General features: G+C 43.3%; 1 protein-coding gene across 5 annotated transcripts in view; it reads left to right on the top strand.

The window, feature by feature from the left end:
- Positions 1 to 13,482, top strand: part of DST (dystonin) — a 333,471-nt gene that overhangs the window by 25,238 nt on the left and 294,751 nt on the right. For all 5 annotated transcript variants that reach the window (XM_087916037.1, XM_087916029.1, XM_087916044.1 and 2 more), the window contains exons 3-4: positions 2,513 to 2,701; positions 11,881 to 12,091. In XM_087916037.1, the coding sequence (XP_087772163.1) occupies positions 2,513 to 2,701; positions 11,881 to 12,091 (400 nt within the window). The remainder of the gene's footprint in view (positions 1 to 2,512; positions 2,702 to 11,880; positions 12,092 to 13,482) is intronic.

Consider the following 13,482-nt stretch of genomic DNA (forward strand, 5'->3'; position numbering starts at 1 on the left):
AGGTCCTGCTCGTCCCCAAAGAGGGAAGGGTCCCCGGGTTCTTGGGCCTCCATCCCCTCCATCTCCAAAGGTAAGGTTAAGTCCCCTTGGGGAGTTGCCTGACCATGCGAGGCCGCTGATCCTAGGGCCTCGGGGCCGCAGGCCGAGGGGCCAGACCGGCCAGCTGCTGCATCTGTTGCGCTACCCTTTGCCGGATGGCCAGCTCCATAGCCTGCATTAGGTTTTCGGGTATTTCCGCCATGGGGGGTGGGTGAGACTCCTCCGGGCGCAGTTCTACAGCAGTGGTGGGCAAGGTGACCTCAGGGGCCTGTCCAGGCTGTGGGGAAGAAGCAGAAGCAGGAGAGGAGGGGAGAGGAGGATGGGTGGAGGTTGATGGAGCGGAAGGGTCCCGGGGCACAGAGCTTGACTCATGAGAGCGTCTGTCAATCTCCCTTTCGAGGGCCCTGTGTCGCCTGAGGGCATCCCTTTGGGAAGCTTTGGATGGTTCCTGTGCCTGTTTGCGCAGGTGGTGGGATTTAGCCTCGGCCTTCAGAGAAGTGCCACGAGAGGTATTGTCGTCTGCCATCTGGAGAGGAGAGAAAAAAGGAAAAAATTTTCTGGTTAATGCGAGGCGGTTAACGGGTCTGGGTACAGCCTAAGCAGAGGCTGGAACTCCCAGTGCTCGTATCGCACCCCCTTTTTTGTCAAGGCAACAGAATCGTTCTGCAACGTGTTGGGAAGTAGGGCCTAGCCCGGGGGCCAATCAGCCAGAATAAACGCCAAGCTGTCCCTGCCGGGCTAACCGGGGAAGGGACATGGCAAGCAACTAACTCCTTAGTTGGGGAGAGACTATGAGCCAGAGATTCTTGTGTCTAGGGGAGACCAAGGCAGGATTGCAAGGTATTTGAGCAGTCCCAGGATCTGCCCAGGAGTCAGGGAAACAATGCGGCCTACTGGTAGGCCTCTGATAAAAACCAATGACCCTGGGGCCACAGGCAGAAGGGAATAATGTAAGCTGAAACCAGGTCTGGATGCGGCCTACGTGGAGGCCGGGAATCCCAGCGCACGTTCCACGCCCCCCTTTTAGTCAAAAAATTTTTTTCTGTTTAAAATAGAGGTTTGGTACGAACCAGGGCCTAGCCCAGAGACCAATCAGCCAGAAGGTGAACGCCAGGCAGCTACCCCTGCCGGACGGACCGGGGAAGGGGTGGGGGGGCAGAGCTGCTACTTCGCCTGCTGGGGAAAAGGCTGCAGGGCCAACGGGCCCTATTTCTGCAGGAGGCCTGTCGGTAGAATGAAAGACAGGCTGAGACGTGGGAGTCCCAGGCTGCCTAATGGTCAGTTAAGGCTGCGGCCTGTAAAAGGGCCTCTAGTAATGGCGGACGGCCATGCGGCCACTCACAAGATGGCGGCCGTTCCAGGGCACACCCAAGATGGCGGACGCCACAGGGGGCCCAAGATGGAGGCCGCAAGTAACGGAGGCAGCCCCAGCGGCGGTAAACTCCCAGGGAAAAGTAGAGAAATCGACCCTTTGGGAGAACCAGGAAGCGTTCCCTGGGCTAGATGGCGTTCGCGGGGGAACGGCGGCTAAAGCGAGGAGAGGCAGGCAGAAGCGGCGGCCTCGCGCGGAGCGATTAGGCGGCAAACGAAGTGGTGGGGGGGCAGCGCTCGGCGCTCGTTTTCTCCCCTTAAGGAAACAGTTCGGATGTTAAAAACACTCCCTGGGGAGTTCAAACCTGAGTTCCTGCGCTGCCTGCCGGTGATCCACGTAGAAAGCGATGAGAAGAAGAGGCCTAGAATGCTGAACGACTGGAGCAAGAGAAAAAAAGCCTGTCTGCCACGAGGCTGAGCAAAAAACTGGGGAGCGCCCGAGGACCACGTGATGGTGAGGGGCGTTCCTCAATTTCAAGCTCAGCCTGTGAGAGCCGAGACTGGAGCTCCTCCCAACCTGGACGCTCGAGACAGCTCTATGGAAAACTTCTCTAAGGGCAGAGTGAATGGGGTTTAAATTCAGTTCATGAGGGAATATATTCCACAGCTTGGAAGTAATAAATTGAAGTTCCTCTGTTGGGTGCCATTTAAATGAATCTCTCTGACAGGATAGTCTTCAAAAAGGCCTCTTCTGCAGCTCTTATCCTTTGGTCATCATGGTGAATTATTTACAGTTCCAATTAGATGAAGTGATACAGTTTTCTGATTTCCCTTTTAGCATTTTTCAGTATGAAGAACCGTGATAAATCTTCTGTACTGTCTGGGAGGTTTGGACCTTGGGACCAAGATTCTGCAGTGATTTGGGTTGAATTCTTTAAAAGATTCACTTGGATTTTGAATGAATTATCTCAGGCTTTTCTTACTTATTTATAGGAGAAAAAATCAAGACTTAACAAGAACATTTAATAATAATATTGCTAATATTTCAAAGTAGATTGAATTCTGCAGATAGAACCACTAGATGTACTTGATATAATATGCATGTCGCACAGAATACAAGAACCAGCAGACCTAATACGATTTAATGGTAATCTTTTAACAGGGTTTTAGAGCAAGTCCACGCCATGTTAGAAGGCGTGTAGTCCCTCGCCTTGAAGAAATACAGCCCCTGGTTGAAGCACATCAAGTGAGTGAACAAGAAACTTCAGTTAAGAAAAGAAAAATCAAGAAAAGTAGCAGGGTCCAGCCAGAATTCTACCACTCTGTTCAAGTCACACCTACTCGAAAGCCAGTAAGTAATGTTTTTCAACCTCTCAGTTCTATGAATTCTGACAGCCTTTTTCCCAACTGTGTTTTTCTTGATGTATTAATCTTTAGTCTGCAGAATTCCCAGCCACCGTGGGCTTTGGTAGATGCAATCCCCATTGTTGTGCACCAAATTGGAAAATGTTGATTTATAAAATCAAACATATTATAAAGGACATCTGAATTTGATGACAAGTTTAAGCAATAGAAGATCAGTTAAGAGTCAATAGTTTGTCACTTCTAAATGGAACCTACAAGCTCTCTACTTCATTACTTTGAAATGCACACTGCATTGACCTTCATACGCCAACCTGGATCCTCCTCCTTGCCATAGTACTGTCCTCCTTATTTATCTGCCTCAAACCCACTGCCTGTTTATGGCTTGTTTCTGTGGGACTTCAATACTGTTAAGGAACCTGGCAGATACCAAAACAACTAAGGAAAGATTGTGATACAGAGCTAGCATTTTAGCAACCAGGCTTCCTATAAAACAGGCCTATCAAACTCGAGGCCCAGATGCGTCACGCAATATGGCCACGCCCACGCCTGGTTTAGCAAAGGGGAGAAAAGTTGCAATATGTCACATGACAACACTATGATGACACGAGTTTGACACCCCAGCTATAGAAGGCTGTACTGTTCCAAGAATACGGTCCCAGGGTTTACTACTAAGAGGAAACTTTTAATGTTGAAGACATATTATATGCTGCCACTGTGAAAATAAAAAGTCACAAAATATCAGTATACTTGAAAGCAAACTGGCGGGGTGCTTCTCCAATGCCCCGCTCGAGAGGTCCTGAAACACAGAGATAGTCCTTGACTTACAATCACAGTTGAGCCCAAATTTTTCATTGCTAAGCAAGACTGTTGTTAAGTGAATTTAGCCCCATTTTATGACATTTCTTGCCACAGTTGTGGCAAGTTGTTAAGTGGATCACTGTAGTTAAGTTGGTAACACAGTTGTTAAGTGAATCTGATTTACTTTGCTTGTTGGAAGGTCGCAAAAGGTGATTACTCTAGGACACTGCAACCTTCACCAATTCATTCCTGTTACCAAAGGTCTGATTTTTTGATCATGTGACCGTGGGGATGTTGCAAAGGCCATAAGCGTGAAAAATGGTCACTCACTTTTTTCAGTGCCATTTTAACTTTGAACGGTCACTAAATGAATGGTTGTAAGTCGAGGACTTCCTGTACCTCATGTTCCTTCTGCTCTCTTTTCCCTGTATGAACAGAGCATTGGCTACAGGTTCCTATTACTTTTCTTTTCAAAGTAAAAATCGCAGAGAACAAAGAGATTTCCGGGGAATAAAGATTATGGCATATGTCAGTTTGTTTTGTCCCATTTAATTAACAAATTTTTTTTTTGAAAAATTAAAATAAGATCGAGCCTATAGACATCTATAAGTGCCAAGTCAAGAACCCTGGCATTTATATATTCATTAGCAAACAGCAGAGTGAGAGATTAGGCCTCTGCACCTAGGAAACATTTCAGACTCCTGACAAGCGCTTAGGAATTTTAAGATCCAGGAAGGCTTCCTCCACATGGACCTGTTTTCTGCCATCATTGCCATCCTCTGCATCATCTTGCTTCAATATGTATGCAGTGCCTTACAGGTAGTGCTACTCCAGCCCATTCTATCACATTTTGCCAGCCTTTGGACACCTCCATTTTTATTACTGAACATAAAATGTATGATGATGGCAAGCAAGAAAAGACTACGCCAAAGATAATGAGTAGCAGAAAAGTTTCAGATTTCAGAATATACTTCATGTGCAAGACTAAGATTTAGGTTGCTGCACAAGAGAATTCATACCAGAATATGTAGCATTTTCACTGAAAATCATTCAGAAAACTAAAGATGTGGTACCATTACTCCTGGCTTTGAATATTTGGAGAAAAAGTACAATTTGCAATATAGTATGGTCAAGACAAATTCATTGTGTATCTAATCACACTTGGCCAATAAACAATTCATTCATTCTTTCATTGCTAGAGAGACAGAGATTCACATTCTGGATGTCCTTTTATTCTTTTCCTATCAATCAAAGGAACAGTCTTCATCCGTTCACACAGGGGCCACTTGTTAATAGGCTGAGAACCTCTCGCCTTATCAGGTTGGGAAATAAAATGGGTACTAAGAGCTGAAATCAATCCAATTGCTGAGATTTCTGTGTCCTATCCACTTTTCCCTTTCAACAAATCTTGTTTAAAAAGGCTCTGGGAGAAGTTTGGTTATGGATTGCCAAGACTTTGACAGAATAAAATATCTGAAAATACAGAAATAAGGTCTTCTCTTATTTTAATGTTTTCCCTTCAGCTATTTGGAAAACAGAATCCCCAAAAATTCCAGTATTGCAGAGGCAATGCACGTGTAGATCAAGCATGACTCAATGCATGAAGTATGCTTTTTCTACCTTGTATCTTTATTCTGATTTAAGATAACACTGCTCCAGCCATTAAAAAGAAAGCTTCCTTGTTATATTGAATAATTTTATCCCAGCTACTTTATAGCTGCCAGAAATCATAGCCATCTGTGCTGTGACAAAATTTGGCTGTTTAGATGCCATGAGAAGATCACTGCCATTAATGAAAGTGACAGACTGCAGAGATAGTCTTGTTTACATATGAAAATTCTGGAATGTTTTATTGTGCATTATGCTTTGTTTATTATATTGCAATAATGTTTTGATTTAGATATACAGGAATAAAGTTCAGTAACATTTGAAATGCCTGCACATGTCCTAGTAGTAATTACTGGACACAATAAAAGTATGTTGCGTCATATCAAAAGCCTCTGAAAGAAAAAGGGAATGAGTAGAACAGGGGTGTCAAACTCATGTTGTTACGGCAGCATCACGTGACATATCGGAACTTTGCTCCCCTTTGTTAAATTGGACATGGGCTTGGCCAGCATATGACGCATCTGGCCCATGGGCCGAAAGTTTGACAGACCTGGTCTAGAATATAGTGTGGTAAATCAAAGCTAGATTAAGTGAATGAGGTGTGCCCATTCCTGTTTTTCAAGGGTAAGAGGGTCAGTAAGTATCCTTCCCTCCCGCACAAAGCCATATTTCAATTCAAGTTATGCTTGGAGAAAGATTCTACTGGTAGTCCTTGAGTTATGATCATAATCAGGACTGGAATATATGTTGATAAGCAAAGTCATGCCCAATTTTACAACTATTTTGCTATGGCTATTAAGTGAATCATGCAGTCATTAAGCAAATCAGGCTTCCCCATCAACTTTGCTTGTTGGAAGCCCCCTGGAAAATGGCAAATAGCAACTATGTTACCCTGGGATGCTACAGCTGCTGTAAATAGCATGCTGACTGCCCAACAGCCAAATTTTTATTATGTGACCATAGGGACACTGCAAGAGTCGTAAGTGCAAAAACCAATTGTAAGTCACTTTTTAAGGCATCATTGTAACTTTGAACAGTCATTAAGTTATCATAGGTGAAAGGCTACCTGTATCGTAGTTTGTTGAAAGTTATGTCTTCTCTTGAACAGGAAAAAAAGGGATTTTTAAAAATAAGATGTTTTCTCACAGTTAAAAGAGTAGATTTTTTTAAGTCAGCAGATTGAATAGAAAAGATCTGAGATCCAGTCTCTAATGATGCTTAATAGATATGAGAAAAGCTGTTGTCTGAAACTAGGGAGAGAAAGCCAGTTTTCCCAAATTACATGTTTTCTAGATATGATGGACTATAGCATCCATAATGCTCAAGATAGTGTGATAATTTTAGCCTAGGCACAGGAGGTTTGGGAAGGCTGGTAATGAACTAAGATAGAGCAATGATTCTAAGATAGGGTCCTGTCTGACTAGCACATCTTGGTTGTAAAAGCAGCAGAATATAAACTCAGAATAATCTAAGTGCCTGCTGTTCTTCATAACATCCTCTTATAGAAGCCATTGTTTTGTAAATGGAAAAAGTATATGAAGCTCAGCCACATATGTTTCCTCTTCCTGCATTTCTCTTTGAAGGAATTGGTGCATATGTATATGTGCACTCTTGTTCAAATGAGGAAAAGGAGCATTTTATCTTTGTCACAAACATTAGCAATTATGTGTATAAATGATAGAACTGATGTGAAAGCTTCATAGGTCCTCTTTGCTGAATGTTTTTTTCTTTAGTCATAATCTTCAAAACTAAATAGGAATGGACCTGGTAAATTTCCATGGGAGATCACCAGAGAATCAAATGACGTATACTAGGGTGAAAGGTAACGACAACAAAAATATTGCAGAAGGCTGGCCAAGACAATCACTGACTTCTGCTAGTCAACAGTATTCTGAACTTTAGGTCCAATCCATAGACCATATACCGTATTTGTTAGTTCAAGTGAAATAAAAATTAAGAATTATTTCTTCTATCTTAAAAGTTGGCTTTGAAATCTGTTTTTCTTTTGGTTCCTAGTACTGCTTTTATATTCAGAATATGATGTTGTAAAGTTATGAATCATTGTTCTGTTATGTACTATTTGATAGGCATACTTAAGTGCTAGGGTTACTTACAATGTACATAAAAGAGTATGTGGAAGCTAGCCTAGCCTGACTGATCTCAAGTGTAGTAACCTCGTCACTGGATTACTGCAACGGACTGCATCAGGAGCTGCCTTTCAGGATAGTCTAAATGTTGGAGCTGATGCAAACAGCACCTGCTGAATTGTTAAATACAGCAGCTTATTGAACCTCACCGCACAGGAACCATAAGAGCTACATTTTCTGCCTTTAGCTATTAGACTTTGACTTAGGACTCAACTGTAATTGCTTCTTTTAATGCCATCCAAGTGGTGTCCTTCTCAGGGTCCCACTAGTTGGTTTGGCTCATGTGATAATCAGGAGCAGGAGCTGCTCAGTGGCAGCACCCCAACTATAGTCTAAAACAGGGGTGTCAAACTGGCCAGGTGCATTACATGCAGGCCACGCCCCTCCCAGCTCCTCAAAGGCAAAAAAAATGTCACGTGATGTCACAAGACACAATTGAGTTTGACACCCGTGGTCTAAAGTCATTGTTGTTTTCAGATAATCAAAGTGACTTAATTTACACAGTATTTTTTCTGTGACCCAAATCTCCCAACCCAAATTGATTGGTTTAATGTGATGGGTAAGCCAGATTGTTGAGTTAAATAGCCATTAATTCATCCCTTTATTTGTTTTTAAATGTATTTAAAGTGTTGGCTTTCATATTTGGTAATAATTCCAGTTAAAAAAATTTTTCCAGCCAAACCAATATGTTCATATTAATGGAAAAATAGCTAGGTCAGATGCATCCAATAGGGGGAAGTGGTGCACAACTATTGAACAGGATATTAGTAGGATTCAGCTGCTTTTCTTTGAGATGTTATTTATTTTAATATATTTGGTTTGTCTAAAAGACTAAAAATAAATCCTGTCGTGCAATCATCAAAGCTGTGATATTTTTTATCTCTCAGCTCAAAGCATAGATAACAGTATTATGATTAGGGACAGGAAATGAAAAATTCATATGAGAATCGGAAATAGAGCTGATTTTTAAAGTTCTAAAGTAAAAATATAAGAAAACACATTTGTAAATTAAAAATAATATCTTCACACATTTATTAACAGCAACAATGAATGTGCAGAAATAAAAGAATTCTTGAAAGTAAGGATGTTACTGTCTCTCAACATACTGTCTACAATATATAGTGTATTCATACATCGGTTTTTCTCACTTTATTGCAAAACACTATACAGAATGAAAGCAATCTAAAGGTATAACTTGAACAAAGTCCATGATAGACAGCAGACAAATAAAATTCCTTTTGTTTTATTCTGTAGTGCTTATAAAACTACTGCTATTGCTATTTTTATTTTTAAAAGTGTTTCCCCCTTATACACAACAAAGGCAGCTAACTGAATTAATATAAAACTATAAATAAAATAATATCATTAATCAAAAGTCTGGCCAAATTATATTAAATTGCCATTCAAAGGCCAAAAAGAAGCTCGTTCAATAAATATTTTGGGGGACCAAAATTAAGGTGCCATTAGTTGGTTCCTTGGAATTGTATACCCTGCCATTCAAATCACTGTATGAATCTTAATTGGGTCTCTCAGGTAGTCATATGGATAAAAACACCCTTTTTTACAGTAATGGATAATATTTAGTATTGATGTTTTAAAAACTAATAAGTTGGGTTCATGCAGTTTCATCCTTTGTTGAATAAATGGTACCCAGACTCTTTTTGCATCCAGGAATATCCCAAATTGTTTTATTTGAAATGAACTACAACAAAACTAAAAAGACTAAACCATCTGTAGTTTTTATATGACTTACACAGCAATAAGCTAGCAAGTAAACATAAACAGGGTTTCCTTCAGTACATAAGATTTAACATTTGTACAAAAGGTTTGGGGATTAGACTAAAAATGTATCTTTCAAGGATAAATAATAATTGGCTGGATCTTCATATCCTATTTAAGACAGAATATGATTTGTTCTCCTTAAGTGTGATGATCAAACTCATTGTGATTTATGGTGGAGGATTATTAGAATTTGATGGTTTGTTTACTTGAAGGCATAGTTTACAAACTTAGCATTGCCGCTGATTTACTCAAGATGATGCAAAACCTATGGTTTTTGCATTGTGCAAAAATATTAGCATATTGTATACAAATTCAGTGAAACAATTATTACATTAAATTTTCTGAATGCTTCTTGTAAATATCTGGATCCCCTGTCTATAAACTCGATATGATTTAATAAGAAATGACCATTAGGTTTTTTTCTTCATATTTTTAGCCTTATCTTTTGATTGGTAAACTTTTCCTCATGATTCAGCACAAAGGACTGATTTTTCCGATTTAAAAGGAGCTCCTGTGTAACTCTGGAAATTAATTGTAGTCAACAATTACAAAGGCTTAAATCCAACATTTAATTTGCATCTCAGAAAATCACATGTCTCTTCAACATAATGCAGGAAAAAAGTGGAATGATGCTTCTGAGATCTAAGGTCATGAATGGGTTAAGCCTTGCAACTTTCATTCTTTTCTTAGAAAACAAACATGACTGGTTTCTTCTTTAAATAATTACCAAACTAGCAGATAATCTCACTGTGATAGCAGTGTGTGGCAACAAAGGCTATTCACCGTCTCATAATCTAATAAGGCTTAGGTATGATTGCTACATAAGGAATATAAAACCAGATTGGATCTCTTATTTTTTTTTCCATTACTGGAATATAGGATCGTAGAAGGTAATAAACCATGCTACTACTGTAATATGGTAAACATTTATTAAAAGCTTTGAAAGTATGAATTGCAAATTCCCTTCCAAAAATACAAGGCTGTATTAAAAATAATAGATATCAGTCATGATCACTGCACTAAATTGACGAAAGAGCAAAGGAAAAAAAAGGGCAAATCTTCTAAAGGAATTGAGGAATTGAAAAGGGTTTTGAAATGATCTACATATGGTGACTCCTTTTCCTTGTTAGTAATTGATAATGCTTTATGATGTCACTTGGCTCCTGATGTGGTGACAAAATACCTGTTTTCATTGCTGTTTCATCTGGACAACAATAGTTCTGGTCAGATGATACAATCCTGCTGAGAAAACGGCCTTAATGTGCTAGGGATGCTGTTCCAGTCAGTATGAGTTTTCTCACCAGTTGAGCCCACTCCAAAAAGCAGCTAATGGGAATTTCTCCACAAAGATGATTCTAAGAGGGTGGGCAAGAGTGCATTGCATAATAATGAAGGCAGGCAGGAAAGCAGGCAAAGAGGCCCATGATCGGGCAAGCTTGCTGTAGGCCCATCTAAGGAATGCTGTAGAGGAAGGTTCTCCAACCTTGGCAACTTTAAGCCTGGTGGACTTCAACTCCCAGAATTCCCCAGCCAGCTGGGAGTTGAAGTCCACCAGACTTAAAGTTGCCAAGGTTGGTGACCCCTGCTGTAGAGGGTAATCATGCTGGGAAGAAGAAGGGATGGTGAAGCAAACAGGGTCAAAAGTCTCAATAAAAAAAGAGATCTACAACCATGGCCTGCTGCGTCTCATAGGACGCAGTCCAGATGACACAGCAAAAGGCCCGGCTGTAATCTCAGACCTTGATCCATAAATGTAAACAACGTTTTCCTTTCCAGCGGGGAGGTAAAATCAAAGATCCCTCCCTATCTCCCTTCTGCGCCTCCCCCTCCCATTCATCATCATTTATTGCAAGCCGTCCCAGGAAACGGCAGGGCTGAAAGGCTCTTCCAAGCCGGGAGCGCCTTCCTCTCTTCCCCGGTTCTCCCTGCCTGCGCTGCATCCTTTCTTGTTTACATTGCGGGCGGTGCGGTTTTCGCTTGCCCGGCGGCGATTGGGAGGGAGGGAGGGAATCTCTCCAATCCTCCAGCCGTAAAAAAAAAAAAAGACGCGATCGTCATAAAACGGAGCGGGCGGCGCGGTGTTTCCATTCCCAGCCACCTGCCTTTTGTGCTCTTCCCGGCTTCCCGACGCGCCGCATTTCCTGCCGGCCCGGTGACCTGGGGCGTCGGGGAGCGTTTTTGGGGGAAGAAGTGAAACCCCTTCCAGAAAGGAAGGAAGGAAAGGGACTTACCAGGGCGTGGTTTCGGCAACTGCCCTGCCCCGCATCCTGGATATTGGGGGGGAGCGGTGATGTTGGCATCCTTCCCTCCCCCGCTACTCATCCAAGAGCGAACAGCTCGTTTTTTCCTGTCGCCTGGTGGGGGAGCCAAAGGTCGCTTGGTGACTCGGAGCTGCTGCTGCTGCTATTGCTATTGCTTTTAAATTTTTCTCTCTTCCCGGCCCCTTTTCCCTCTGGCTTGTGATTCTTTGGGCAACTCGGGTGGATCCTTGTGTGCCGGTTGCCTCCCCACAGATGCATTTCCACTGAGCCTGTTTCTCCGCACCGTTGCAGGCTGTGGGATTTAAGCCCAGCCCGGCAGCGTGTAAGCAACAATGGTGAGCCATTTGTCCACAGATCTTTTCAAAAAACAAAACAAAACACCGGGTTAGCCTACCAAGTCAGTAGCGGTCGGGTAGGTAGTGTCCGGCTTCAGGTTTGATTTTCCTCGAGGGCGATCTAAACAGCGAAAACCGCTCGGTTCTTGAAGGGGGGAGGGAAATGTACTCTCTTCCGTTGTTGCTTGTCGCTACTATGCTTACGGTTCTCGTTTTCCCTCCTCTATTCTTTAGAGCTCGGGAAACGTATCTTACAGATGCTCCGTTTCCTCCTCTGCGGATTTTTCCGATGATGATGAGGATTTCAGCCAAAAATCTGGCTCCCTCTCTCCGGCTCCGGGCGACACCCTACCGTGGAATCTACCTAAACACGAGAGATCCAAGAGGAAAATTCAAGGAGGGTCTGTGCTGGATCCAGCTGAGAGAGCTGTGCTCAGGATAGCCGGTAAGAGAGAAATTGGGGGGAGAGGATGAGGTACGCCGAAAAGAGGTTAACTTCCATTGCACGGTGGGGTTAGTGTATTGGCGTTGGTGTATTTACACAGGAGGAATGTAAAGTGATGGATCATTGCTTGCTTATAGTGTACTTCTATGTATTCTATGCCGAATCCGAGTTAAGTTTCATTTGAGTTCAGAGAGATTTAGCAATGTAAGATCGCTGTCCAGCGGGCTCTGCTTTTGGGGACCGGTGACTAAGCTATTTTAGCCTGCTCTTCTGTTTTCTGGGCGGATAAAGATGTTTTGAGCTAGACGCGGAACGGCGGCAGCGTCTGCAAATGCAAGCCTTGTCAATTTCGCGCAGTGCATTAGAAGTGAAGATCGCGAAAATCCTCCGATGCAACGAGCTTAGATGGCTAATGTGTGTGTGTGTGTGTGTGTGTGTGTGTGTGTGTGTGTGTGTGTGTGTATACAGAAAACTTGGCTGCACCCCCCGCCCCCAAAACGCTCGTGCTATTTGTGCTGTGGGAATTGCTTTCGGTTGTTAGATGGTGTGTGGGCGCGTTTGAATGGAGCTCCTCCTTCGTCCGACTGGCCTTGTGCTTGAAGGGATTTTCCATGGGTTCCGACCGCCCCGTCGGACCACGGACCGCCCCCAACCAAGAATAAAAGGAAGAGGATCTGGCTGGGCGCCCCAATATCAAAGAAACCAGTTTGGAGTTATTTTTATTCGTCCTAAAAGCCAGACTCCAGAAGCTTGCTAGAGCGAGCAGCAAGACTGGAACTCCAGAAAGGGGAGCGAAGGAAGCGTTGCCCGCGGTGGTGGTCAATTATTTTTCCCAGGGAGACCTTCGAAAACGAGAACCCATAGCAGTCAGTCCTTATCGCCTTGGTATCTTCCTGAGAAACGGACCCTGCTTTGCAGCGTTTATAAAAGAGAGCGTGGACTTTTTCCACCCGCCTTTCTTTGCTTGCAAATTAAGGTCACCCCAGCGGCGGCTTTCGCGTCTTCGGAAAGTGAAAGGGCGTGAGAAAGGGATTTTTGCTCGCGGTCCCCAGTCCCCGCTGAGTTCCTTCCATCGGCTCCGGGACTGCGGTTGGCAAATCACTTCCGGAACTTGCCCTGGCGGAGATGAAACAGGAGGAGGAGGGAAAGGAGGGGGATAAACTCCCAGCCTGCTGTTCCGGTGACCGCCAGAGCTGGCTTGCGGTGGCCACAGCGGCGCAAGGAAGAAACCCGAGGCGTCCTCTGTTGTAGTTGATGCTCCGAGAAAATATGGGGCGATGCAAAGTCACAGCCTGTTAGATTTTTGGGAATCACGGGCTAGTAAATTAAGGCGGGGCGGGGGGAGAGATAATAACCAGGATCGCTCTCCGGAGTTCTTGTGCGCCGGAGAT

Source organism: Pseudonaja textilis, chromosome 1 (genome assembly GCF_049901715.1).
Source record: "Pseudonaja textilis isolate UNSWEBS1 chromosome 1, rPseTex1.2, whole genome shotgun sequence".
Lineage (NCBI taxonomy): Eukaryota > Metazoa > Chordata > Lepidosauria > Squamata > Elapidae > Pseudonaja > Pseudonaja textilis.